This window comes from Gambusia affinis, linkage group LG09, assembly GCF_019740435.1.
Source record: "Gambusia affinis linkage group LG09, SWU_Gaff_1.0, whole genome shotgun sequence".
Taxonomy (NCBI): Eukaryota; Metazoa; Chordata; class Actinopteri; order Cyprinodontiformes; family Poeciliidae; genus Gambusia; species Gambusia affinis.
The window spans coordinates 28,192,216-28,220,146 of record NC_057876.1 but is presented as its reverse complement, the minus strand read 5'-3'; the positions used below and the strand labels follow the sequence as shown (position 1 = coordinate 28,220,146).

The 27,931-nt window shown below is 38.1% G+C and overlaps 1 protein-coding gene across 2 annotated transcripts in view; it reads right to left on the bottom strand.

The window, feature by feature from the left end:
- The window catches only part of si:dkey-237h12.3 (teneurin-3), a 185,390-nt gene that overhangs the window by 93,711 nt on the left and 63,748 nt on the right, over positions 1–27,931 (bottom strand). For both annotated transcript variants that reach the window (XM_044126705.1, XM_044126706.1), the window contains exons 4-5: positions 16,063–16,288; positions 2,280–2,518 (exon numbers count right to left, since the gene is read on the bottom strand). In XM_044126705.1, coding sequence (XP_043982640.1) covers positions 2,280–2,518; positions 16,063–16,288 — 465 coding nt within the window. The remainder of the gene's footprint in view (positions 1–2,279; positions 2,519–16,062; positions 16,289–27,931) is intronic.

Below are 27,931 nucleotides of genomic sequence, written 5' to 3'. Positions count from 1 at the left end.
CCACTCAGGCAGAAAGCCACAGTGAAAGGATTAAGGGCTTGGATGACAAGGGAGGGCATGAGGGAAGATGAATCTGTAACAGGTTTATTGCTGTGGTCAAGATTCCAAAGGTTACCAAGGAGTCAGCTTTGACATATGCTATAAAAACAGCAAAAAAAGAAAAACGCTTTCTTGTAAGAAATAATGCCCCAAGGAGGGAGAGTGGAGGGAGAGTATCTTATCCTCCTGACCGAGATAAAACATGTTTCCTGTTCCGCACATAGGACAGTTTTAGCTCTTGTAGAACAAAGGCTTTGTGGACCAATCTCTTCTTTACATTCCATTTTCTGGAAACTGCTTCACTATTTGTACACATTTGGTTCAAAAACTTCACTAAAACAATCCTGTTTGAACTTCAGAGATGGCGTTTTAAAGTAAACTCAGGTGGACATAAACGGGGCATTGCTTTTGATCACAAACACTGGGATGAAGCACGGCTTCCTAGAAAAGCAACAACATTTTATTTTTTATTATTGGAGGATGTACTGATGCACTGTATGCATATCTGACTGGAGGCTTGGTCAGATAAACTCCTCTGAATCCTATCTCAACATCTGCAATTGCTGCAGAACAGCAAGGAGGAGGAATACCATCTCCATTCACTCCCAGCGGCATGTCAATCATTTGTTCCATTTGACCGGAAGACAATTGTTCAATGCCAGAGCAGATAATATTCCCCCATCTAAATCTGAAATTCAGTGCCTCTGGCACAAAAAGATATACTGGTTGCATAAACTCATGTGACAGGTAGAACTGCATCTCGTCGCCAGGTCCTTATAAAACTCTCAGCTGCAGTTGAATGTGTGTGGCTTTTTGTTGATTCTTCCAAATAAACAGATTTGAAACAGTCGACTGGGTTCTGATGGTGAAAGATTGCAGTTAGTAGGAGTCTGTTTATGAATTGATACGAAAACCGTAGCAACAATGCCCTGCAAGGCAATTTATACCTCGTTTTGTTATGTTGCAACCACAAACTTCAATCCATCATCTGTAAATAGAATCAGCTCAACGGTGAACTAAAGAGGGGCGTTACGACAGAGTAGCAGGGCCATTGTAGATCATTTCTGCCAAAAATCTCAGGAATTGTAAGCCTGATATTCTCAAAGTCATACATTTCCTAAAAAAACATATATTATACTATAATAGAAGGCACAAATGTGCTATATCTAAACTAGTATATTTTCAGACATCGGTAATCTGATTTTAAGAAACACCTTTTGAAAATGATCCAGCAGTGCATCTCATAAATTTATAATGTAAACTTTTGAGGATTTCTGTCTTTTTTTACTTGGAAATGTCTGACTTTAATATTCTCATACATTTCTGACTTTTTAATGTCAGGAAATGTCTTATTTTTAACATTGTACATTTCTGCCCTTAATCATAGAAAAATGTCATTTTATAATGAAAGTTTATTTATTTTTTACTTTTTCCCCCCAAAACATTTATCTCTGCATTCAAAACCCTGAAAACACACAAGCTGCTCTAAATTAAATCTTATCAATGCTCTCCTTGAGCCGACAGTGGAAAAAAAAAACATTTTAGTTTGTAAATATAACAATCCTAACCAATGACTGTATATTTTTAATATTTTCTTCCCCACTATAATTATGAAAAAATACAACGACTACTGATTCTTACTGCTAACCCATCATGACACTGTTAGAATTAATCAAAGAAGATCATGGTAACTGTGGAGGAGATGCAGAACTCCACAGCTCAGGTGGGATAGTCTCTCCACAGGGTAACTATTAGCCGTCCTTTCTACAAATTTGGTCTTAATGGAAAACTGGAAAGGAGAAAATACCCCTGAAAGAAAGCCAAAAGAAGTCCAGTTTGTAAGCTGTGTTGAGGAGACATGCCATGTGGAAAAAGTCGGGTTGAGGGGTGAAGAGGTGAATGCCATGTATTCCACACTTTTCAGAAATTACAAGTGTTAAGAATGTTTAAGGGGTGTATATACTTTTGTATAAAGTGCTAAATCTGATAGAAGGACTGAAGAAAAAGGACCCTGATGTCCGTCCATGACTGAGATGAAAGCAAAACTCTGCTTCACACTCATTTAAAGTTTTGGGAGGAAGCAGGTCAACCTTTGGATTTTTTTCATTCCAAAGCTGTTTTAATAGCTGTCAGATTCTTGGAAGCAAATACCTTTCCTGAAACTTTCCCATGCGTGCAGTGCAACCAAATTTTAACTTTTGCCAAACGTTACAGCTGCTGCGATCTCCTCTGAGCCTTACCTATGCAGTAGCAGAGAATGATGGAGAGCACCACAGCCACGGCCACGGCGATCAGGGCAGTGCATTTCCAGGAACAGTGTTTAGGTGACTTCTTGAACTTGAAAGCCCCCCTGGACAGAGTGTTTCTGGGTAAAGGGCGAGCAGGCGTGGAGTAAACGGTTCCTGTTGCCATGGTGTAACCGGGAGCTGTGGCGCCAAAGAACGGTGTGGTTCCCGTCCCCGTTTTAAATAGAAAGTGCCTGAAACAAAAATGAAAATGAAGATTATAATCTTATGAATTTAAAAGCTGGTTGCTCTCTAGCATTAACTCAGATCCTAATAGCTTAAATGAGTTACGAATCAGTTTAAGCTGCTAAAATCTTAATAAAAGTGATTAACTCGAACATATTTAACACCACTCAAAGACTCCAACATGAGCAGCTCTGCAGGAGGATATCAGCTTTAATCTAATATCCAATCTTATCCAGACACTGAGAAAGGTGGACCAAAAGTACCTCATAAAAACAATAATCTCACTTTTGCCCTTTTACAACCGAGCCTTTGCTAATAGCCCATTATACCTGGGGTAATTAACAGGGTTTAATCAAATACACCACAGAGTGATCGTCTTATTAACTTTTAAACCCCACGTGAAAAGCTCTTAAGTAAATGAATTAAGTCTTGTTGCCACACTTGCCACTACTTAGAGATTAATACCCAAATGCCTTCCGGCTTATGGGGACAGCCAGGGAAATTGGACAAATTGACCACGGTTTGCAGATATTATACCAGTCTGCAGCTGTATTATTATACTGCTTTTTCCTTTATATTTAACCAAATTCTAGACAAATGTATGATTTCACACTTGTTTTTTAGTATTGTTTTTATATCTGAAATAATTAGAAGCTCCAAACAAAAGGTTTAAATGAACACTCACTGTTCTTTTGCAGGTAATCAAATTGCTTATGTGAGTTGAAAAGACAGGAACAGTGAAACAGAATTTATCATTAGTGCAAAACACAATACCCTAAAAGTAAAAGCTAGCAAACAAAAGAACTGGCATGTCTTTTTTAGTATAAAAAAATCCTAAAACACAATCATGAATGGATTGTTTAAGGTTATTTTATTATTCAGGAGAGGCTGCTCTGCATGAACACTTCACATGCTCTCTTGCACACATTCCACCTAAGGCTGCCTCTCTGGCTCCATCACGGTTCTGCCTGTTCAACTGGAACACTTTGGGCCGGAGCTCAACATTGTCCTTCAGAATGTAGAGAGGTCACAAGTCTCAGAATCTACTTAAATAATCATATATAGTTCATACATGGTATTTACATTTTCACTGCATAAATATACATTTAACTTTTTTTCTCTCTCCGCCATTAAACAGAATATACCTGATGTTTTATGTTAGTTGGTGTGAACCAAATAATCCAACTTTTTTATTATTATTATTTGCACTGCTTGTTATCCAGCATCACAAGTTCACATAAAGTTTCTTAGCCTTTGGTAGGAATTGGATTTTTAAAGTTGGGTCAAACATTTTGTTTGCAGTAACTTTAATCCATTTTTCCAGACACACCTTTCTGTAACTGGTCAGTTCTGCAAAATACTTTCCTCTCACACAACTTCTCAACTCTAATCACTAAATTTGTGAGATGTTACAAGGTGTTCTTATCGAATCATACTCCTGCAGAAAAAACCCTCAAAACATGATGCTGCTATTGTCGTACCTCACAGTTAGGAGAGTTGCATTTAAATTTATCTCTTTTTCCTGCAAATATAACAGTGATTATTACAAGTATATTCAACACAGATTACAGGAGCTGTCTCAAAAAATACTCAAAATGACCTGGGACATTTTTGCAAACTGTATTGTGGATTTTTATCTTGTATTTGGAGATGTGGCTTCTTCCTCAATGACCAGCTTTTCAGCCCATGTTGATGCAGGACTAGTTACACTAATGACACCCTTTGACCAGCTTCAACCAGTGATTTAATGCAGTATTTTGCTTTTGTTCTTGTTCATTTTGTACCAAAACAAAGCATCTATTTTCTGAAATCTGTGGCTGCTGGACATCCACATTTCGTTTATACGTTTGGAGTAAGCAGTGTGTTTGGGGTGAAATTTAACAAAACATAAACAGATGTGCCTCCAGAAAGTTGACTTGACAATTTGATGCCTTGAAATTGGTGCCTGTCTCTTTAAGAAGCTCCTAATTTTTCCAACCCTCCGCCTTCAGCATGTCACAACAATTCTTCTCATTTTACCATTTACAACACGAGCGTTGGACGGAGAAATAGTCTGTATGTTCAGTTCAGCGGATGCACAGTTCCACCAGGTGTTTGCTGATTGCTGCTGCAGGCGCCTGAATGGCCGCCAGGGGAGATTCAAGGATTCCTCACACATGCAGGAAAAAAGCCAAAGCAACTGTCAAGGTATATTTTTGATGAGTTAATAACATAAAACATATAGAAAGAACAAAATAGGAGATTTTGTTCTTATACCCCCCCTTTAAATGATCCAAGCAGAAGCTTACAAAGTCATGACATAAATATCTGGGCTTTTCTTAATTGGTCAAAGGAACAGAAAATGCAGTATATCTGGTTTTTAAGTGTCAAAAGCTGTTTTCTTTTTTTTTTTACTTTTCTGGGATCAATCAAGCGTATTTAATACTGATTGGCTCAAACTATAAGTTGAGTCAAATTAAATGTTGGTGACAAAACTAAAGTTTTTTTTAAGAGTTTAATGAAAAAACAAATCTTTTGTGAAGAAAAAGCAGGTACAAAGAATTAAACTATATTTATATAAAAACCTAGTTAGACCAATGAACATGATGTTCTGAAAGTTCTGAAACTTTCTTTGCTCCACTAACATCTTAATTATTTTGTACTTCCAAAATTCTTACATAACACTTCTCCTTACTTTGGTGGGTAAAGGGTTTTATGATTCTGAGAGAAGAGGTTGCCAGGGTAACTGCAAATTCAAACTTACCAATATACTGATAAAGCCTGTTTGTTCATCAATTATTTGTGCAGCATCTGTGAGGTATCTATGTAATCTTTGTAAAGGCAGTGATTCTTTACTAAAGAGCTTGAAATCTGACAAACTGAGTGGAAAATCTAAAGCAGAAAGCTGAAATTTTGTGCAGTTGCACTTAATAACTAGAAGTACTCTGAATGTTCCTGAAGTGCTCTGTTTCTGTCATCAGAACACTTCAGTGCAAAAGGATTTTCTTCATAAAGTTTCCCACATCAGAGGAGTGTGTTGTTTTTGCGTGCTCACCATGAGACGACGCTCACATTTCGGTGCTGCAGCTGATATTTCAGCCGCTGTTTGTCTCCTGTGAGGTTCCCTCTGAGGTAAAATCTGTTCTGATCAATTCTTGACTAAAAGAACAAATGTCAGATGAGCTCTTCGACGCCCCTGACTGACACGTGCCGTTATGATCAGACAGGGATTCCATTTAAAGGTTACGATGCCACACAGATGGAATGACAATGCAGCCGCCATCTGCAACTAGGAAAAGTTCTGATAACTCATTCTAGAACAATCCGTGCTATAGCTGCAGCGCCCGACTCCGTAATATGAAGTTCGGTATGAATTGAGGTCAAAACTTGCACAATGTTGGCGGCGGCAGACGCGCAGTCAGACACACAGGCAAATAGACCCTGCTGTCTGGGGAGTTAAGTGTAAGTAGATGCAATCTGATGAGATAGACAGACTCACGGATTCGTGCACACATGTGCAAGAAGAAACTGTACTCTATCTAAGGAAGGTGAATACCTAATGCATTCTGGGTAGATAGTGTGGAAACAGTGTTGCCTGCGAACAGATGCAGTGAAATCTGTGCACAATCTTATTTAAGCAATGCTATGAATATATTATTCTCTTACAGTCTTCAATTCTAAAGCAGCTGAACTTGAGCAACAGAAAAAAACAACATAATACCATAAAGAAATATTACACATAGGGTGTCTTAAAATATTCATACCAGTCAAAAAAGTTTGCTTTTTTCTATGTTGCTGCCACAAACGTCATTGTATTTTATTGGAATTTAAGATAATAGACCAACAAATAGTTAGGTTTTGAAGCTGAAAATCCAACGTTTGTGGTTTAAATATGATAAAATAGGCAACAGTTCAGAAGGTTGGAATAGTTTTGCAAGGCACTACAAGATACTACAGATGCACCAGACATGTAACAAGTTAAATTCAGAAAATATGCACTGTTGAAAACGACTACTGGGTGTTCATACCAGAACACCAGTGAATGAGAGAAAATCTTTATGCTCCAGCATCTGAGACAAATTTCTTTTTTGGACATTTATTACACTTGACATTTAAAGTAATTCCCATGTTGATGGCTTTCATGTTACCCCTCTGTCTTTTCTTTCTAAAATGCAGACTGAAGGGGTCTAAAGATAAACTCCTGTTGGACATGATTAACAAACAGCAGACTAGTGTAAATGTCTTCTGCTATAGACACTGGATGACCGGCTGTAATTGATTCCAGTCAGTGTGATGCAACATGGCACATTACTATGCTAATCCTGCCAGTGGTGTGTTGTGAGTGCAAGAGAGAGAGAAGGAAGAGAGACAATGAGGAGAGTGTGAGGCTGAGAATGAATGCCTGAGTGTCGGTGAGATGGCGGCGTGTTGGTGTGCACGCCTGTCTGTCCCATTGAGGAGCCTGAAACACAAAGGCGGCAGCCGGCCTGCTCTCCTCTGCACTCACAACATTGCTTGTCATCATGATGACATTTAAAACATGCTCAAAGAGGACAAAAGACTAAACACGGAGTGGGTGGAAGTGTCCATGGCTAAGCTCCAGCTGTAGGGACGAGAGAGCACATAAGAAACAATGAGGATGGAGCGCTTCAGAATGTGTAATCTACATGTTCACCAGTGCTCTGAGTTAGCCCTAGAAATCCAAGGTGAGAGCTGGAATAATCAGGTTGCCTTAAATATGGCCTTAAAAATGACCACAGATGTAATTTGACATTGCAGTGACTTGTTTTCACACTTGCTGTCGCAGTGGTCTCCTCATCAAAGCACCACCTGCCCTGTTGACAGGGGGTCTGCCAGCAGGTGCTGTGATGCTGCTGCTCGCTCTGCACCTTCAGATTGTTCTTCAGTGTCATCCTGCCCAAGGAAACCAGCGGGGGGCAACCCATGATGGCTCGGATTATTTGCAGGTGGGGTTTTATCATTTTTAATAACTCTGATTGTGTTTGACAGAACAAGTTTAGCTGTTGAGCACATACTGTAATTGGACATATCATTATGACTACCTCCTTAAACTACCCTAATCCACTGAGCCATGCAAGAGTGCTTGATTGTGTTATAAAATGGAGCAATCCCAACCCCGTCAACACCTGAAAAAACAGATTGATTTATTGCATGTGATACACCTAACAGTCTTGGTCCTTTTTTTCACATGCTCATATAAAAGTGCTTATATAAAAGTTTATAGGTTTAGCTGGAAAATAGCTTCTGGGATCCTGGTTCTACAAACGCTGAGAAGCTTTATTGCAGCAGACCCAGAATGCAGGACATTTGAGTGGGTTCTCATCTTCCTGCTGCAGACCAGTTGGTCTGTGTAGCTTGCAGTCAATCTGAATACTGCAATGCAACGCAACAGTTTCCACTGCTTTTGCAATTTCCCTCCATTGCTATAAAATGTCTGACTGAAGAGATCAAGTTGAAAGTAAGCAACCTTTGTCACCTGAGAGGTAATAAAATGGAGGAAAAAATTTCTAATTATTTCAAATATTTGTCATTTGTCATCCTTATAAATGCCTAATAAATAGATTTTAGATATACTATTAATTAAGCTGCAAGCACTTTCATAAATCGCTAATGGGAATGTACGTATAATACATTAAGTAAAGGCAATAAAGAGTCAAAACTGATTAATTTCTTGCCAAACAGAGAGCCAAATCTGTCTACCTATATTTCATTTCACATTAGTTTAACAGTGGAATTGTTAAACTAAACATTTCAGACTGCGTTGTTAATTGACATAGGTAGCTTTGCAATTTTACAATTTTGATAATTGTATTTTTTTATAATTACTTATTGTACAGTAATGAATTTTATTTATTAAAAACTGACATACTTTATAGCTGCAGTAAATGATCAGATTTTTGGGGTCCAAACCTGACGGAGCAAAAACAGTTAAAAGAATTGGAGATTAGTTGCTCTCTTTGCTCCATACATATTAATGCATGGACTCCACTAAACCCCTGAACGTGTCCTGATGCCAAGATGTCAGCCATAGATCCTCTAAATCCTGTAAGCTGGGGGTTTGAGCCTCCATGGGTTGGACTTGTTTGTCCATCACATCCCACAGATGCTCCACTGGATCGATAAAGGCCACCTTCGTCCACTGCTCTGTGGCTCAGTCCTGGTGCTCACTTTTTTTTGGTTGGTGCTTTTGACTGCATACAATGGCGAGCACGTATTTGACAACAAGCTACAAAGTACGATGTATTTCAACATGTACACTGTTCATTCTCTGGACTTCTTGTGGTAGTCTGACCTCAGCAGACGGAGTACGTTCCACAACAACCACAGTTGTAGAGATGCTCTGCCTCGATCATCTTCCCATCAGAATCTGGCTCCTTCTCATTCTCCCTCAAATCTTTACAGTTGCCTGTTTTTCCTTCTTCACAAACAAGAACTTTTTCTACAACATTCTCACTTGCTGCCTAATGGCATCTACCCACTAACATTTGCCAGCATGTATCTATCAGTGTTCATGATGTTATGCATAATGAATATTTTTAGTCAAACTTGGGAGTCTAATTCTAGCACAATTATGCCTTGGAGTAATTTTTAGAGACAGCTGTGGTGGGGACTATTCCGCTATAATGTGTAATAACTGTTTATGTGAATAATTATTTATATTATCCCACACTGAGTTTTAAAAATCTTTATACTGTTTCAAATTGTAGCTAAATAATTTATATTTATAGACGATATGCAGCATCAACAGCAGCAGTAACAGTTTCTAAAGCTGGCTAAAATAAATAGAAAATGTTGCAGAACTCTGAAAGTGGCAGAGACGTGTTTGCTTGGCACTAAAGATGTTGGCAAAAATAAATAAGAAGGCAAACACATACAAAAAAAACTACATCTTGAGGATTACTACTTTGTCTACTCTACCATCCACATTGGCCGTTAACCAGCAAACACTTTGAGCTCCTCTCAGCTCCAGAGGGCCAGTTGGCTGGTATCTCACACATGACTAATCAGTCCTGGTGCAATCATGACACAGTGAGTGGACATACACTGCAGAAAAAAAAAGTTCAATTTCCTCCCTCTTATGTGGAGCGTGACTGAGTCATGATTTACATGTGCGTACCACACACTTATGTCCACACATACGCACAGACACAGAGCAAATGCCACGTACTTGAATTACCACTCCCATTCTTTCTCACCCTCAAGAACAATCCCAGCACATTCTCCATCAGGAAAATGAACTGTCTGTGGGACACTGTGGCGTGCAATGATTTTAGAGCTGAGACATAATTTCATTTCACCGAGGGACTCCTTTGACACGTGAATCCAATGAGGATTGACAATACATTTATAACGGCAGCGTGCGGCTCACAAGGCCTTCAAGAACTGATTCTGAAATATCATAACGACGGCCATATTTGAATCTCATTGAATTTAGGAGCAGAAAATGTTGAAGTGGGCTCCAAAGGACATTCAAATGTAGCAGCAGATGCATACCTTAATTTATTCAGTGCAGCACATAGACTCTGGAGCTTCTCTCTTACAAGGTAATGGCATTAAAAATACGAATTTCACTCCCACTCGTATAAACTATTTAAAAACAAAGGATTAAGTATTGCTGGAGAGTAATTGCCCCGTATGTGCATTGGTATCTAGGGAGACAGACAAAGGCATGGCACTTCATTATACAAAGAAATTCAATGGAATATCTAATTGAAAACATCACAAAAAACTATTTCGGTGAAGCTGAGTGGTGAGTGAGAGAAACCTGCAGGGTGAATTAAATGTGCTCCTTCCTTTTTTACATCTGAATGTCTCCTCAGTGGTTGGCAATATCAAGCAGAATCGCTGCTCAGCCTAATGTTACTTCTCAGACTCACTGGTTTCAAAATAAAATAATAAAACTTAATTTAGATTCATCTCATGGAATTATATCAAGTTCATATCAGAAAGTAGGACTATAGATTGCCATATGTAGACACAATATTAGTTCTCATTAAAGTAAAGCTAGTTGCTCTCAGAATGGGATTCAGATCATGCTTTCTGATCCATTTTGATCCTTTTTTAAGGCTATGATATGAAAATAAGTGCTTTATTTTCTTCCCTATGGGTTCATGTTTCAGACTTTTACAAAGGAAGTAGTTCTTCAGTTCACTGTTTGATTGACCCAACCATCACCTTTCAATTATTTGTATACCATCTTGAGAAATCTGCAAAAGAATCAGTAAATAAATGAATAAAAAAGATGACATAAAGGATTTATCAGCTGTGTGGCCTCAATTGGCTTTTAGCTGTTAGCTGCTAACTGTTAGCTTATCTGAGTTGAATTTAAGCACCCTTTCGAACTTTTAGGGAATCTAGATTTCATCTTTTCAAGTTTAAAATTCAAAACACCTTGTCTTGAGCTGCACATAATATTGAACATGTGTCTCTTATGAACAATACTGACTTCACAATTGACTGCTTGGATACAACTTGAGTTAGGCAGTTTTAGCTCTATTCATTAATTAATCTTGCGCATGCAAATAATTCATTTCACCAGATGCGCCATGATGATGTAATTCCAGACGCAGCAAACCTGAATTTGATAAAACTACAAAGAGATTTGGAATGAAACTGTGACCTGTTTAATGATTTTTATGATAATGTTTCTGCCGGTTAGTGTTACTGTATTAATATACTAAAAACACAAGATCCATAAATGCTGTAATCTGTCTGTGATGTCATTTTATAAAATGTAGTTCATAAATTTGCTGATTTTGTAGCAAGAAAAACACCAGAAACAGCTGATTACTATCATAACAGATTTACATTCAACTGTTGGAATCCTTTTTATTATTTCCAACAATTAAATCTCTATTGTATTACAATCACCAGTTTAAAGAATTTAGATTATAATTTTGCACATATAGAAAAGATTACATTGTTTTTAATGACATGAAAATTCAAATATTAGCACTCGTATCATGATAGCTTCACTGTCTAGTAATCCGTTTTGCATATTTAAACCCATTTTAACAAAACTGTGTGAATATTAATAACCTTGATGAGTCTGCACACAATAATCATCATAATAAAATTTTACACTGTGACAACCCTAATAGAGATTGTTTAAAACACAGCTTGAGAATCATTAAAGCTTTATTTGTGAAAAAATAAAACGGAGCTTTTCCAATGCTTTCTTTGTATTAAGATCTCTTTAGAAGGAGGAAAACAAGAGAACCAAAATGTACAGATGAGAACATTTATAACAGATTCTTTAAAATATGGCTGGAGATTGATGAAAAGTACAAGATGTTTTGCTAAACAGCTGCATTCTCACTCTTATGAACCTGATATTGTCTCTAGCAGTAACCTGCATAGATCACTAAATCCCTGTTAGATGCGTTTGTGGAAGTCGATGTTTGTTTTGTTCAACTCTCCTGAACTATTGGGTGTACCTCTAGAGAGAAAATAAGACAAATTTATGTTAGAAGCTGCCTGGCAGCAAGATTAGTGACTTTTATCAATCACCATAAAATAATGATCAGTGGTAAAACAGTGCAGAATGTCTCACACTTCCAAAGAACACTGAAAGCTAGCTGGTACCAAGTTAAATTAGCGCACTCGGGCTTTGAAGACCAACACTTCTAGGGGAGGTTACACACACATATTTCATTACTGCTAATTGCTGTAAAAGTAGTTAAAGCTGTCAAATGAGTGTTTTATTTTCAAAGGGGTCGTCATATCACAGGAAATATATTAGGCAAGATCATAACATTGTGATTCATTCTTGACACTTTTTTAATCAAATCCCTTGTACGGAATAATTTACTGTGTGCACACATGAGCAGGCCTGCAGAGCTGCATGAGAAATAAAGTCTGTGTCACTCTTGGAGACCGAAATGAGATTCACCTCCCCAAGGTACCTGCAGCTATCCTCTACACACAGATGCTGTTGCCTGGACTTTGCTGCCCCAAACCCCCTGAGGGCAGCCTAATGAGTACATTCTTGAGCTTCTGTTTACATTTCCCAACCTGGTGGTTTTCATGACATCTGTAATTATGTTCTGAACCGGGTCTTCCCTTTTGGCCCTGTTGGTTCGCAGCAGCCCTCGGTTCCCACCCACTGACAAGCACTTGATTTAGAGTCCACCATGGTGATAGTGATTTATGCCTCGGCTGATGATAGGTGTGTACATATTGTTTTGTCGATACAGCTATGACAGCTCAAGGTCACTGGACGGTTAGTATTCAATTACAGTATCTTCCTGGAAAAGCAAAACTGTCACCACACATCCCAGCTGATTCCATCAGATCTTAAGAAGTTGAGACTTTGTGCTGCTCCAGTCGAAGTTTACAATCATGAAAGGGTGCATACCCCTTGGCAGGGAAACATTGTGCTGGAATCCATCTAGTCGAGGCTATTTCTTAGTCAGAGCGCCGTGCTCCGCACTTCATTAGCCAAGATATTTTAAGCTTGCTGATTAGGAGAGATATATCTAATATTTCAGGAGAAACAACTTGGCTGAGATACTAAATAGAATCTTGCACAGCAGATTGTGATATAAGACAAAATCCGCTTACCTAGATTCTCGTTAAGCTATAGACTCTTTGATTTCAACTGGCAAGCTCTCTGCTGTTCCCATACTTCACACTAATCATGAACTCTCCTTCTCACTGTGAGCTGGTCTTATGTCTAGTAATCAGCCCTTAAGTGCAGGTGATTACAAAAAGCAGAAAAATCAGTGAACACTGTGGTCATTAATCAAACGCAGCAGGAGCTATAATATGTCATGCCCAATTTGTGGTGTAATAGTTTAACTTGATGAGAACTGCTCCTTAAAATTGGCTTAAAAATAAGCCATCCCTAAATATTTTAAATCCCAAAGTGATTTATCATTTCAATGACCATTCCAGTTTGGAGGGGTGACAATGAAACATTAATAAAATCATCAGCTATAAAGGATGGGTGTTGCTTTTTGTGCGTTCCACCCCCCCAACTGAAAGCATCCATCCCTTTTAATAGAATTTGAGCCTATTTGCCACAAACTAATGGAAAGGCTTTTAATACAAGAACTGTGAGGTAGTGCAGCGTAGTTTCTGAGATTGGTTTTATTGTTCATGTTGATAAAATGTAACACACAAGCTGCCAGTTTAAAAGAGGCTAAAAGAGTCATTATTCTAGTTATATGTTATTTACTACAAATTGAGTTTAAGGCGCTTTAATCCAGTGGTTAAAACATGAACCGCTGCAGATCTGCTAAAAGCCTCTTTGCTTTTTTGCTGTCATTTGCAGTTGTTTGCAAAAGTACTCTTACCAACCTAATTTTTTTTATGTTACAGTCAGAAATTGCAAATTGTATTATAATTTTATGCTACAGACCAACACAAATCCGCAAACAAAGCAAAAAAAGAATTCAGTCATATTCAGACAATTAGAAAATGTTTTCCAGTGAGGCTCTTTGGTTCAATTTAAAGTACTTTAGAGGCTTGTAACTGTCATTGTAATAGTTCAAACCACACATATACCTTAATATACATTAATACAAACAGTGGAAATTGTCTTTGCACTAGCTCTACAGTATGAATTATCTTCAGTCTTGGGGATACAACTACTTAGTGCCATTGAAAATGAGCAATGCTCCGGGATTGGCTGCTTTGCAAATGGCAGCCAATAGTGTGTCAAGAAGCTTCGTGTTCAGGGATTTCAGCTTCCCAAGCTGATTTTTTTCCAATCTTTTAGACATGGGTTAATCTGCAAATAGACAATTTTTTTGCAATTGATTTTAAGTTACAGAAAAATCCATGAAGAGATGAAGGCACAAATACTGGACTGCAAATATAGGCAGAGGTCCACTATAGCCTCACATCTTAGGCCTCAGGTTTCTCTTAGAGTACTGAACTATATTTAAATGATCTACCATCAATCATTGTCCTGCCTGCTTCCTTGTCCATACTGAGAAAAAGCAATGATGCTGCCACCACCATGTTTAACCAGTTAGAAGTGGTGATTAGTTTAATGTGCGGATCTAATTTTCCTTCATACAAAGCATTTTATTAAGGTAAAAGTTTATTTTTAATCTCATCTGAGCACATTTCCTGTGAACCATCAATCTTAAAAGTCAGACTTGTGGTGAGCCAAGGCCCCAGAGTTCTTCTCAGGCTCTTGGCTGCAGTTCCTTTCACAAGATGTATTTACACTCTTACCCATTAGCTGACTTCTGAAGGGAATAGGTAGTACTCCATGTAATTTAAGGGCATCAAAGGGAACAAATGCACACAACAGTTTTCAGATTTTTTTAAACCACCTATAATTCTTCTTCCACTTCTTGGAAGTCTGCCTATATTTTACAATCCTAAAAAGTACTTTGATGATTGAAGTTGTAATGAGACTGATGTTTATACTAATTCCTGATTGCACTTTCCACATTTAGCCATGTCTGAAATTGACTCAAATGCTGCAAAATTGTCCATGCATGCTACTTTTAGAATTGCAAAATGATGAGCATAAATCATGAATGACTTATTTACAGCAGTTTTTTCTGATTTGGCTAAGAGAGAGAGACATGAAATATATCTGATAAACTGGGAGCCCTGGCTGTACATTATGAGCTGTCACAGGGTGAAAACTAAAGAGAAGAGTTTATGGATGCTGAAACAGAAAACAACTATGCTAAATGATGCTATAAAAAAAGTTGAGAAAACAGATTGGATGTTAAAAGAAGTTCTGCTTTGAACTGAGGAGTTGTCGAGCAAAAAACTTATAGACAAAATTAAGAAAAGCTTCTTAAAACCTACTTTTTAACATTTAGCCTTCTAAAATAATTGAATCAAATTAATTGTAAACAAGTGAAATGTGTTTATATTGAACACAATTGCACTGAGTGTTGTATTTTGCTGCTATAATTGAGGTTATTTGGGTTAAATGTCTTCTGCTGTGCGAAACTAGCAAGACATGAACAGAAGTCTTTCATAGATATTTCAAATCATTATGAGAATGATCCTGTTAATTCCTTCTATTAAAAATGACCAACATCATCTGTACGAGAATGTGTTGTATCCACATTTCTTAAAGTAAAAAAACCAAAAAAACCACAGTGACTACAAAGAGGCTGCTGTCTATCAAGAACATGATGTTCAGTGCATTTTCTTCCAGTACTTTAAGGCTTGGTTGTTACTTTGAATTATTTCAGATGACAAAAGCAAATTGTGGGTTCAGTCACGACTCATCACTAAAACTATTAGAAATATAATAAATTATCTGGTGTTTCAGAAACACATCAAACATGCTGCTGGTTAGAGATTTAAAGCATCTAAAGTGAGCCAGACTATAAAATTAGAGTAAAGCAGTAAAACAAAGTTATAAGTGAGTCTTTTTCTCCCAAAGGGTTTAATTAAAATCCTATAAGATTTGATAGGATGGGTTTTGGGGGCACTGACTGAAACCGAGTTGGGAGAAAAGACATTTATTACACTTAAAGCTTGCTTCAGCTCATCTGTTGGGCATCATTCTGCTTTCTGAATCAGTGAATTTGACATCTGATTGTGCTGGTGGTCGCTGCGGGTCACCCACCTGCTCTCCAGCGCCACATTGCTGCCCAGCACCCAGCTGTCCTGCAGCTGGACGCATTCCGCCGTGCTCTGCAAGTCAGCCGCCAGGCCGGCTGTGGGTGGTGGACTCGGGCTCCGCTGGTTGGCCAGTGAGCTGCGGCTCAGGGAGGTGATGGACGGGTGCTGCTTATGTGGGGGCGGGGCAGGTGGGATGGGAGGCGGGGCCTGTTGACTAGTCAGATTGTCACCTAGACAGAAACATGAGAGAGCGACAAGAGAATATCAGTTAACATATTCTTTAGGTAAATCAAAAGTGAAATTAAAACTGTGCATTTGTTTTGATTGAATATGCTAAAAGAGTTGAGAAACGACAGATGGTTGAGGTATGCATACCTTCTATACACTACATGACAGGCTTATGGCAACTTAACAGACCAAGAAAAGCAAATATAACCAAGAGCAAGACATAAAGATGAGATGCAACCACCGCAAAAAAAGAGTCTGTTTTTATGAAGACACACATAATAATTGTCACAAAACACCACACGGCTGACAGTTGGGTTCTCTTAAGCAGAAGGTCACTTAGAGAGGCAGCTGTTCCTTTATGGGCGCTTAACGCAATGCTTCACGTTTGATTACAGCCAGAGAAGACTCTCAAATAACTAATGACCAGAACATCCATTAGGGCTCTGAAAGAACAGATTTTCCAATTTCACACAAAGCTGTGTAATTGGCCCCCAGAATGGCATGTGGTGATTATCTATCCATCTTTCCTGTTTAAAAGGTAAAAACCCACAGTGCTGACAATTCTGATTTGCTCCAATGAGCCCCAAATGGGTATCATCTTTCCTGCCTTACAGAGGCTTGGAGAATATTGAGAAAGCCCGGAGCTGTGCTGTTTTAAGGAGCTTCTGTTGTTTTTGCATTGACAGCCTGAATTTTTACAAAGCCTAAAGGAGTTTAGATTTACAGCAAATATGTACACTGAAGGTCAGCGCATGATTTAACCTTTGCTTCCGCAGGTGTTTGTCTGCGTCTGTGTGTGTGTCTGCAAAGACCAAAAATCTGCTCCGTGCTGCCAGCTGCAGAGAGCAACTCACTGAAAGGACACAAGCTATTGTTTTGGAATGGGGTCCTTTAATGGCTGTGCAGTTTGTGTCCTTGTGTCTTGCATGTGTGTGTGTGTGGGTGTGTGTGCGCCTCGGCTTTTCAGAGTGCCCTTCTGTGCATGAAACGAGCTGTTCAGTGGAGGCAAATGAGCCGTTTGGTACCACACAGCTAGAAGGAAACATGAATGCCACTCGGAGCAAGGCAATCATTTCCACTGCTTAGAGGGAAAAACCTTCAGGCTTCTGTACGGGCAACCAATTAGTACCAATATGGACTCTTTTCTAATGTTTAATATAGGAGGATGGAAAACGTAGCATGAGAAGCAGTGGAGTAGAAATAGTCTCTGACAATTATACTATATTGTGTGAGTAATTTATACTGTAGCTGTGTTGGGTAAAAAGGCTTTTTAGACGTTGAACTGTTAAAGTATTTAAACCTCCTGAAACTTTGTTTATTTTATCACATTGAAAGAAGAAACAAGTTTTATGAAATTTTATAAAACATTCAATGATGCAATTCTAAAGAGATTCCCTGTGCTGACTAAGGAAAAACATCCCCACAGCATGACGCTGCCAACAACATGTTTCACCATGGTGTTCAGAGTAACATGCAATGTTTTTCTTCAAATATATGGCCTGATTTACAAATGAGGAGTGCTAAATTGTGTGAACAAAAAAAAAAAAAGATTGCCAAAGTGGTGCAGACTGCGTCTTTAAATGAGGATTTTTTTTTATTTGCTCTTGGCTGTTGTCATGAAATGTATCAGAAAATGGAGCATCAATAAAAAAGAATGAAGTAGAAAGTCCTAATAAAATAATGATAATAATAATGCATTTCATTTAAATAATCATATGCTAATCTTTTGTAGATCAGGCTCGTAGCATTTTCTGTATCAGACAATAACTTTTGGTTTCATTTTGGTCAAATCTAAAAGAGAGTGTCTTATTTTACAGTGACCTTCTTCTTTCCACTGTTTCATAAAGGAGAACTGGACTGCAACTCTAATAATTTCCCTCTCGGCAGATTCTTACACCTGAGCACACATCCCTGCAGCTCCTCCACAGTCATGAGAGTTTCTGTGACTCTGCCCAGTCTATTGGTTTAGCTGGATGTCCATGTCTGTTGAAATCATGGACTGAACAGAGATCTGTGAGGATTTCAGAGGTTGGGAAGTTGTTGAATCATTCTGTCTTCCTTTACCTCCAAGATGCTTGTTTGTTCTCTTAAACCTTGAGCCTTCACAAAACATCCTGTTCTGGATTTAAATTATTCACAATTGAACTATGTTTATTAATCAGGAGATTTCCGAAGGCAACTGGGTTTTTGAATATTTCAGGGAAAAGAAATGTCATACATTTTACATACCTGTGAAAAACCTGAAGACAATACATACATTTTCTTCTATATGAATTGCTTTATCTGGGTCTACATAATAAAATCCCAACAAAATAAGAATGGTTCCAGTGGTTAAGACTTATTTTGTACAGCACCACATGTATATTCCTCCTGCGAGACCCAGGGATGAATAGATTGCTAGACAGAAAAGGGAGTAACAAGAATCCACAGCTCTGGTGCAGAAGGCCAATCAAAGATTAATTACGTCCTGACTGCAATTACACAGCAGCAGCATGGGGCCATAAATTCCATAAAAGCAAAATCATCAGAAGCAAATGAAGGTTGTTATTTTTCCCTCCTTTTTGTGAACTGTGATTAGAGTTTTATCAAACCCAATCAAACATGATCCCTTCAGCACCCCACGCCACCGTGTTCAAAGCCAATGCTGATATCTAAATTAAGAATGAATTACCAGAGATCAGTTGCAGTGCTGGCATTTGAAAAATATAAGAGTGCCATGACTTGGTGATAAGGAATACAAGACATCCACTCAGCTCCTGGGTGAGTTGGGAGCCCTATTAGAAAAATGCTTAGTAGGCTGATGGAAATGGAAGTTATCTACCAACTCTGGCTGGTTTTAGTTTTTCCTCCTGGCTGAATGGCACTGCAGGAGCCTGCAGGACCCAGCTTCACTTCCTGCAGCAACAGTTTTCATACAACAGTCAGTAACAGAGATGGAAAATTGAACTGTGTGGTAGAAACTGGTTAAAGAAAATCAAGAAGATTAAGGTGAGGGAGGATACTGACATTCAGAAAGTGTTTTGTTGCGAGAAAAATGTGCTCATCCTATTCAAAATTCAATTAAAATTATTTTCTTTATGAAACTCTGGTATTTATTCTTTTTTCTTTTCATACCAACATATTCAATAAAAAGTCTCTGAAAACAGCCTACATTCCCATAAGCCATTACATATAAAGATACATGGCAGATATTGAACAAAACTGTATCCATTCATCTCAGTGTTTACATATTGATCTCAGCATCTCGATTGCCCCTGTTTTGTCTGCTGTGGCCCCAGGAGCCTGAAAATGCAGTGCAGCCAAGCCTCAGAGCCACAACAAAAAACAGAGTTTGCATCACAGGTGCATTATGTTTGATGGGAATAGAGCGTGAAGGCTTTCACTGTGAGACACTACATGATGAACTGAGACGCTAAAAGTCTTGAACTGTTGCATGAAATGAGCTGTTTTGTTGCTGAGGACACACTGAAGACCAGGCTCTGAACACACACTAAGACTCCCACACTAAGAGTGAGATGTGACATGCAGTAAATCTGAGCATTTAATCTCACTATAATGTTGGAGTGTGACTTCTCAGTAAGTACTGTATGCCCAGATACGCAAAGCAGCACTAAAAACTGTAATCTTTCTCTGGGGTATACTGCAAAAACCACAGTTTCTAGTGTAGATGTCACAGCATCCCTGAAATCAGACAAAACTAATTTACAGGAATCTTTTCAGCAAAATACAGGAGCTTGTTTTAAGTAAATAATTCCTAAGTATTGATAAAAAATAAAATAGTTGTTTCACTGGCAGATTATGTCATTGATAACACTTTACTGTAATAATTTACAGTTATAACATTTTTGGCCAATCTTGGTCAAGAATCAGCTTATTGCTCAAGATTGTTTGCACAAACACCTTAGGAACCTGAATGTGCTTTTCAAACACGCAGCATATCGACGCAACACATAAATATGTAAACTTTAGAGGAACTAAAATAAGTCTAAAATATTATATTCAAAAATTTGCAGCCATTTTTGGTAGGTAGCAGATCATATTTTAGATTTTTTTCTTTGAATGTTTGTGATATCATACTCATACCTGCTTTGAATGTGAAGAAAAAGCTTTAGGAATATAAAAAGATGGCTCCATTTTGGGCTAAATGCACCAGAACATAACTTATCATCCTGCACATCAGAACCTCCGGCTTTAAGATCCGACTGAGCAGCAAGTTTTGCCCTTTTAAGCTTTTAAATGTAAATCGTTACTCCTCATGGAGTTTCAGTAATACATTATGCAAACATTCTGTGGCTTTAAGGATTATATCAATCATATACATTCGTACTTCACATGTCTAGTTTAATATCACAGTCAACATTTTAATTGCATATTCACGTTCTGCCCTTCAACTATTCATCTGTTTAATTCAGGCCTTTTGCCTACATGGTGGACACGTTTCTTTTAAAGGTACGGGTCGTAACACCATGTATTTCCTTCATGTACTCAATTTCCCTGCACACAGTAGGTGACAGCCTGTCTGAGTGATGTCAGGCGCCATGGTTTCTGGTCTCCAATTTAAGGTGTAGGTTTGAATCCAATTTCTGACAAACAGTTTTCTACTCAGCACAGGGTCTCGCTATGATGAAAACCTGTAAGTGAGAAGCTCAATGTGATTCCAGGTAACTCAAAGGGAAAATGTGGCAGTAGCAGTGCTCATTCTCTGTGTACTTCACTGCAAGAGTTGGATGTCTGAAAGCCACTGGGGCAGGCCATGATAAATATGGGCTTTTGCCACTTTAATTCGCATTACCCACTGGCAAGCATACATTATGTTTGACTGTCCTTTATAAGAAATAGGCACACAAAAAATGAGTCTTTTAAGAAAGCTTGGCATTGTTTTCCATCAAGACTGAGAGAATTAAGCTGGCCCTTAATGTGCAAACTGGGAAGGAGGATGAAACAGCTGTGAGGTTTATTGAGCTTTGCTTTGAAATCAGATCAAGACGGATGCCTCCTTTGCATAATTCCTCAACGTCAGCTTGTCATCATCTCCATCAGTAACATACTTTAAAAAGGACCTTTGTGATTAATACTGCATGCCAAGACTGAAATGACAGACTCATTCCCAGCTTAATGATGCTTCCCCGTCTTATCAAAGCTATTGCTTTATGGAGCATCTGAATTTTTTTCATTAACAGCACCTAGAAATTAACTTTGCTTTAGTACTCTGATTTCAGATGTACGAGATCTTAGTAAAGATTTATGACACCGGTGTTAATGGAAAAATGCACTTTATTGTAGAATTGTCAGAAAATACAATTTATCTCACGTGGGTTTGTTTCTTCATTAGATCTACTGGATCTCACATCACTGTGTTAGAGCCTGATGCCGTTCTAAAGCTGGCTTCTCAATGCTCCATGTGTCTTAAACACTTGTTGCCATTTTTAGTGCAGATATTTTTAAGAAGAAATTAGATTTGCACAATGGTGGCTGCTTTGAAAATATCTTTTTTTGATTACAAAATTGACAAGCCTTGAAGGCTGCTCATAATGTTCCAACACAGAGTCAGGACACAATTAAAAGCCGTTTTGCACTCACCAAAGCTTGGCAGGCTTCGTAAAAGTCTTTTCATATTCATTGTGTAAGTACTGCACAAAGGTCTTGTGCCATTTTACTCTCCATTAAGAGGCGGATGCAACTGCTAATGGAATTGAAAGGGCATTTGCTTTGACTAGATTGCCCTTCACCAATAGGAAAATTGCTGTATGTGTGGATCAGAAGAATTCAATCAAAACAGATCACAGAACCTGCTTTTCAATTACACCTCACAGTATTTACATTTTACAGGGAAATACCAAAAATATCCACAAAATTATCCAGTACCTCTATCCTTAAACATTGAAATTGAAAAATATATAAATATTGAGGGAAATATGAACCAGTCTTTTATTTTAAATGTACATTCCAATATCCATCCATTGCTTATACCCATTTATCTGTGCAGGGCCACAAGGTGCTGGGTCCCATTTCCAGCAGTTATTGGATGAGAAACCAGGTCAACCATGGTTCACACAGGAAAGCAACCATGCACAAACACATTCATAAAGACAGCTTAGAGAGATTAATTTACCTAATAATCATGTATTTGTGGGAGGAAGCTGAAGTACCTGGAGAAACTCATGCATGCAAATTCAAACTCCATGCAGACACAACCCAGGATCTTCTTGCTGCAAGGCAACAGTGCTTCCCATTGCTCCACCGTGAAGTCATATTCTAATAAATGCTATTCAGTGTCCATATATTAAATGCATGTTTTAAATCTGGTGATTCAAAATCTAAGCTCTGCATTAACAGAACCAGAATTCTGTTTTTATGCTTCTTTCATCTGGAACAAACTTGCAGAAAAGTGCAAAACTGCTGAAACCCAAAGTTCCTTTAAATCAAGGGTAAAATCCTTTGAGCTGGCTTTGATTCATGATAACTGGAACATTGATCAGTATGTTTAATGTATATTTGCTTGATGATGGATTTTGACAGAATGGATTTTTTTGTTGGTGTTTAATAATTGGTTACTGTATTATACTTTTATAGCTGCTCTACAGATAAACCTGACCTAACTTGGAAGAAATAGCTGTCAATAGAAAGCTGTGAGGTGAAATGTATTAGATGTTTTTCTGGAAACATTTCAGCAGCATAATAAAATCTAGTTTGAGCTTTAATCAGCTAGCCCTTCTTTTCTGTCAATTTAAGATCCTGACTATTTGTATTCAAATAAATATTTATCTCGTGTTCTTTTTTCATTTTTAATGAATTTCTATAGTAGACATATTTTATCTCTTGCTCTCTCTACAACCTTATTTTTTCAAATTATTCACACAATCATAATGCAAGACAGCCAAATGAACTCCAGCTTCCATTGCTTCATACTAAACACTGTCATATTTTTCATTCTGTAAACAGGATTATGGAGCAGTTATAATGAAACTGCACTCCACTTTATCTTTTTCAAAGCTTCTGAAGATAGACTTAGGAAATGTCTTTTGACTAAAAATGCAATTATTACTGTTGCTCTGTTTTTGTTGTGTTTTACAGTGCAAATGAAAGATGTGAGAAGAAAAGGAAACATGGCATTTGGAGTGAGAATGTTTTTTTATATAATAATGACAACTTAAACTTACATGAAAAATACTTAAATGTAATTTTTTTTTAATTTGGGTTTAGTTTCCAACACAGCCCAGAGACTTTTCTTGCAGACACCAACCTTAATATTCAGCAGTAAGACACAGAGGCTTCCTCCTAAGAAGTCCTGAAGGTAAAGGTGGAGGCCGGACCCGGTGGAATCTGGCACCATCAGGAAAAATAAAACTTGCCCAGGGTGAGTTTGGGGGTTATTTTCTAGCAAAGACTGTTGGAAATTTCAGGGACATCGGGTTTTGGGAGAAATAAGAAGCAGAAGCTGTTTGAATCCTATCTTACTTCCAGCTTCAGAAAAATCTGCACCACTCTCACAGCCCTGCCCACTCTTCCTCTGACTCTCTATGTGATCAAAGACAGATATTTCTTTTAAGCTGTTTCTGAGAAGAGGAACTAGGACGTAACCAATGTTTCAAATATTACATAATCATTGCAATATATAAAAGTATATGAAAAAGATTTTTCTGCTTCCCTTACATTATTTGGTCCTACAGAATGGACACTCGTCGCCACAAACTAGGTTGCTGCACATTTAAAATGTACAGTTTGTAAAAATATCTCTGAAGAACTGAAACCTTTGAAAATACACTGTAAAAAAAAACATTGCTGTTTATTCTTCCCCCCTCCCCCGCAGCCTCACCCTCCTCCAATCACTACTACAGATGGCAGATCAACATACAGATAATGACTGCTTAACCGTTCTCTCTGTCACTTCTCCGATTACATAGCAATTACACCCCTTCTCAAAAGCTGCTTTGACAATTAGTCTGCTGACAAAACACTTAGTTCTATTTATTCATGTGTGGACAGCTTTGGCTTCTTTGATTTTCCAGAAGATCTTGCACACACCTTGATGGGAAGTTAGCTGTGTTGAAGGCAGCATATCTTCTAAAACCTACCACAACTCGCATGTTTTCTAAAGTTTTGTTCTAGTGTGATCCAACTAAAATCAGAACCAAAGTCGCAATTTTACTTTTTCAATAACAATAGGAAAATGTTCTCCCCGTGCTTCACTTATTCTCTCCGGGTACTCCGGATTCCTCATTCAATTTTAGACTAAGTCTGTTTGGTTAATTGGGTTCTCAAAATTTTCTTAGCTGGTCATTGGTAGGCGCCCAGTGACCAATGCAGAGAAACACCAGCCCTCCCACAGCCCTGCAAACGGACATGCTAGAACTGAAGACAAATTTCTTGGCCTGAAACTAAAATGCTCTTGTATTGCATTTGTCAGCATAATGTCCAACTGAAAATCCTTATTCAGTGGGAAGAAAAAAACATGAAGTATTTATGAATCATTATTGGCAGCACTTGCAGTTGCTTTGAAAAAATGTAACTGAAGCATTTTGAACATTTATGTATCCTTTACTATTTTATGTTTTAGGAACCTTTAATTTGTAATCAAGAACGTTCTGTTTCGCTAGAAATATCATGTAACACTTAGGTCAATTATTTAAGCCACTTCCGTTTAGGCAGAACGGAAACTGTACTTATAAAATTTAGCCAAAAATAACAGTCTTCCTTTAACAACCTTTGGACACTAGCTTAAGGCCAACTGGCTGCTTGGGAGTGACACCAGTAAAAAGCTTCATCTTTCCTACCATCACAAATACAAACATGGAGATTGCTGATCTCTACTGGTACTTTAACTAGGACTGCGCACTTTAATTGTATTAAATTAATTTTCCAGGTGGATTTGCCTTAAAACAAAGTATGAATATATAAAATGTATGGTGGAGAACTACTGGTGAGAATGTGGAGCTGTTTCTCTTCCAAAGGCCCAGGAAATGATATGAGCTCCTTAAAGAACCACTATATACTACCGGTACATACATATTGGGAGAGTTTACCAGGAAGCTGAACATGGTCCACTATTTTGTCTTTTGACAGAAAGAAGATCCAAAACATGACCTCCAATCAACACTGGAAGAGTTGAACAAAACTCAACTTTCCTTCCATCCCAATCCCACAGACCGCCTGAACTGAACTGAACAACAGAGAACACCATGTCCAGGAGTCAGCTCCACAGAGGGCTTGTAAAGAGCCATTCATTTCATTCAAGTGTGTTAGAGAGAGGATGCATCAAAAGCTTCAGAATATAGGAGCTCTATAAAACTAGACCTGGGAACCCCCGGTCCGGAGAGCTTGGTCAAAGATCCCTCTTTCTGCATGTTCAGCCATGGGAAATGTTGAAGCACACGACTGCAATTCCTGCTGGAGAAGAAGCTCCTGTCCTTCACTGCCTTGGACTGTTTTGATGAAAAGACTTTCCAGTTGAAGCCTGATGTCATAGTACCAATAACTATGCCATCATTGACGAAAAGGAAATATACTTTTTATATTTTACTCTGCTGAATAACTGCACTAAAATAAAAGGTTGGATTTTTTTTAAATGTTCAGCATGAGAGCACAGCAATAAAAGATTAATTTCGTTTAAATGATTTTTATACATATTTACCGAGAGTGCCATTAAATTTGTATGTGTCTGTACACCAGCGTACGCTACAGAACATTTTCTTTGACTCCCCTAACAAAAGAGTAAATCCTGAGCATGAAAATAATTATATTTCAGGAATAAACCAGGCTGGAAATAATTCAGAAGGTTAAATGTCGGGTTTTTCAGGAGGCGATCAAAGACAGTTTAAATCCTAACATGTTTTAGTTATAAAGATGTGAAAAAAAGAGAGAATTTAAAGACAATTGTTAAAGAAGATAGCTACTGAGTGAGAACTATGATGAATGCTGTGTGTTCCATATAAAGCAAAACAAAGACATAAAACTATTTATTTGAATTCTGACCAGGTTATTCACAAGAAGTTACTATGTTCACATATGCCAGTTATCAAGTTTAATATAAAATACAGAATAAACCAGCTTTAAGATAATTCTACATTAGCATCATTGCTATTTCTCAGTACATTAGGAAACAAATGAACCTTTCCCATTTGCAATCTCAGTTTGAGCCCATGTTGCATCATTCATGCAGGCAACAAATTCCAAGCCTGACAGTTTGTTTACATATTTAATGTGCTTTTTTAATAACTACATCAGCAGCAACGTGCCACTTCCTCTCACAATGAAAATCAATATTCCCCTGCATCACTGCATCATCCTTTCTGATCTTGAAGGAAGATTAAGATGAGAGTAAGCTGCAATGCATCAAATGACAAGGAAACCTGAGGACACCGGGAGACATGCTATTATACAAATGTCTCTGCTGATCCCTTTGTTGTGAATCTGCTGCATGTTTAAACTAAACTGGCCCGGAACGTAGCCATCCGCTCACTATCTGTATGACTGCGGGTGTTTGAGCAGCCTCTCTGACAGCCAGTAACATGTGATGGTGAATGGTTGATGGAGCCAATGTGAAACCCTTGTTAGGGTGGTCCAGGCTGGCGCAGGGAAGCTTTTAAACATCCACAAGGTTTGCAATTTATTTTCAACTGCAGTGCATCTCAGAAGGTCAGAAACAACAATAGAGCTGCACCATGCAGTTCTGCACAGGTTTGAGTCACTTCTCTAACCGCGGCAACAAACCTACAGCACTAAGTGCACAAAAAAGCATATTCTCTATGCTTTTTATATTTTACATCACCCGCTCCATCATCTGGAGGGGTTGATGTGCATTCTGAGAACTATTCATATGCCTCCCTATTCATTTACAGCTCACTTCCCCAATCACTTGAGAAAATGGTCTGAGGACAAAAAACAAAAAACACTTATGGTTGTAGTGGCGGTCTTTTCCAGCGGTTGCTGTAATTGCATTTCCTGTGCAAATCGCTCAGTTTTGTGGGGACAAAGAAAGTACTATCCATCTAAAAATGGGGAAAGCATATCTTTTCCTGATTAATTGTTAGCATATTGTTCTCAACTGGATGCACTCCAATTGCAGAGAGAACTAATTTTCACCTCCATTGTGAGAAAATTTGAGGAGGAGGAGGAGGTGGTTTACTCTGTGTGTCTTTCACAAAACATCCAAAGAACAAATGGGACAACAGAACACAACATTCTCCAGAACTTGATATCTTTGTAAAGAACCCAAAACCTCAAGTAGAGTTATACATTATTCAGTTTATTACTAGTGCTGTGTGTCTTTTTCATTAAGACCAGGCTCAACAGAGGCACAGCAAGACAATCACAGATTTTATTGATTTTATTATTATCAAACAACTGTTTGATATTGTAATTTTTAAATATTAAATGCCTGTTGCAAGTTTGATCAGGAGCCTTTTTACCAAATACTTTTTGAATAATTTCTTGGGCGGCTACTTTTTACTGTTACTTGAGTAAAAATATGTAAAAGAATATCTACTCTTTCTTGAGTACAGTTTTTGGCTACACTACCCACCTCTGACTCTACGATGCTTTATTTGAATGGCCAAGACAAAACAGTGGGTAGGGACTGAAAGGATGAGATTGCAGATTGGATAAAATGAGTTCCTTCTGCAGGATGAACATTTTCATACCACTTA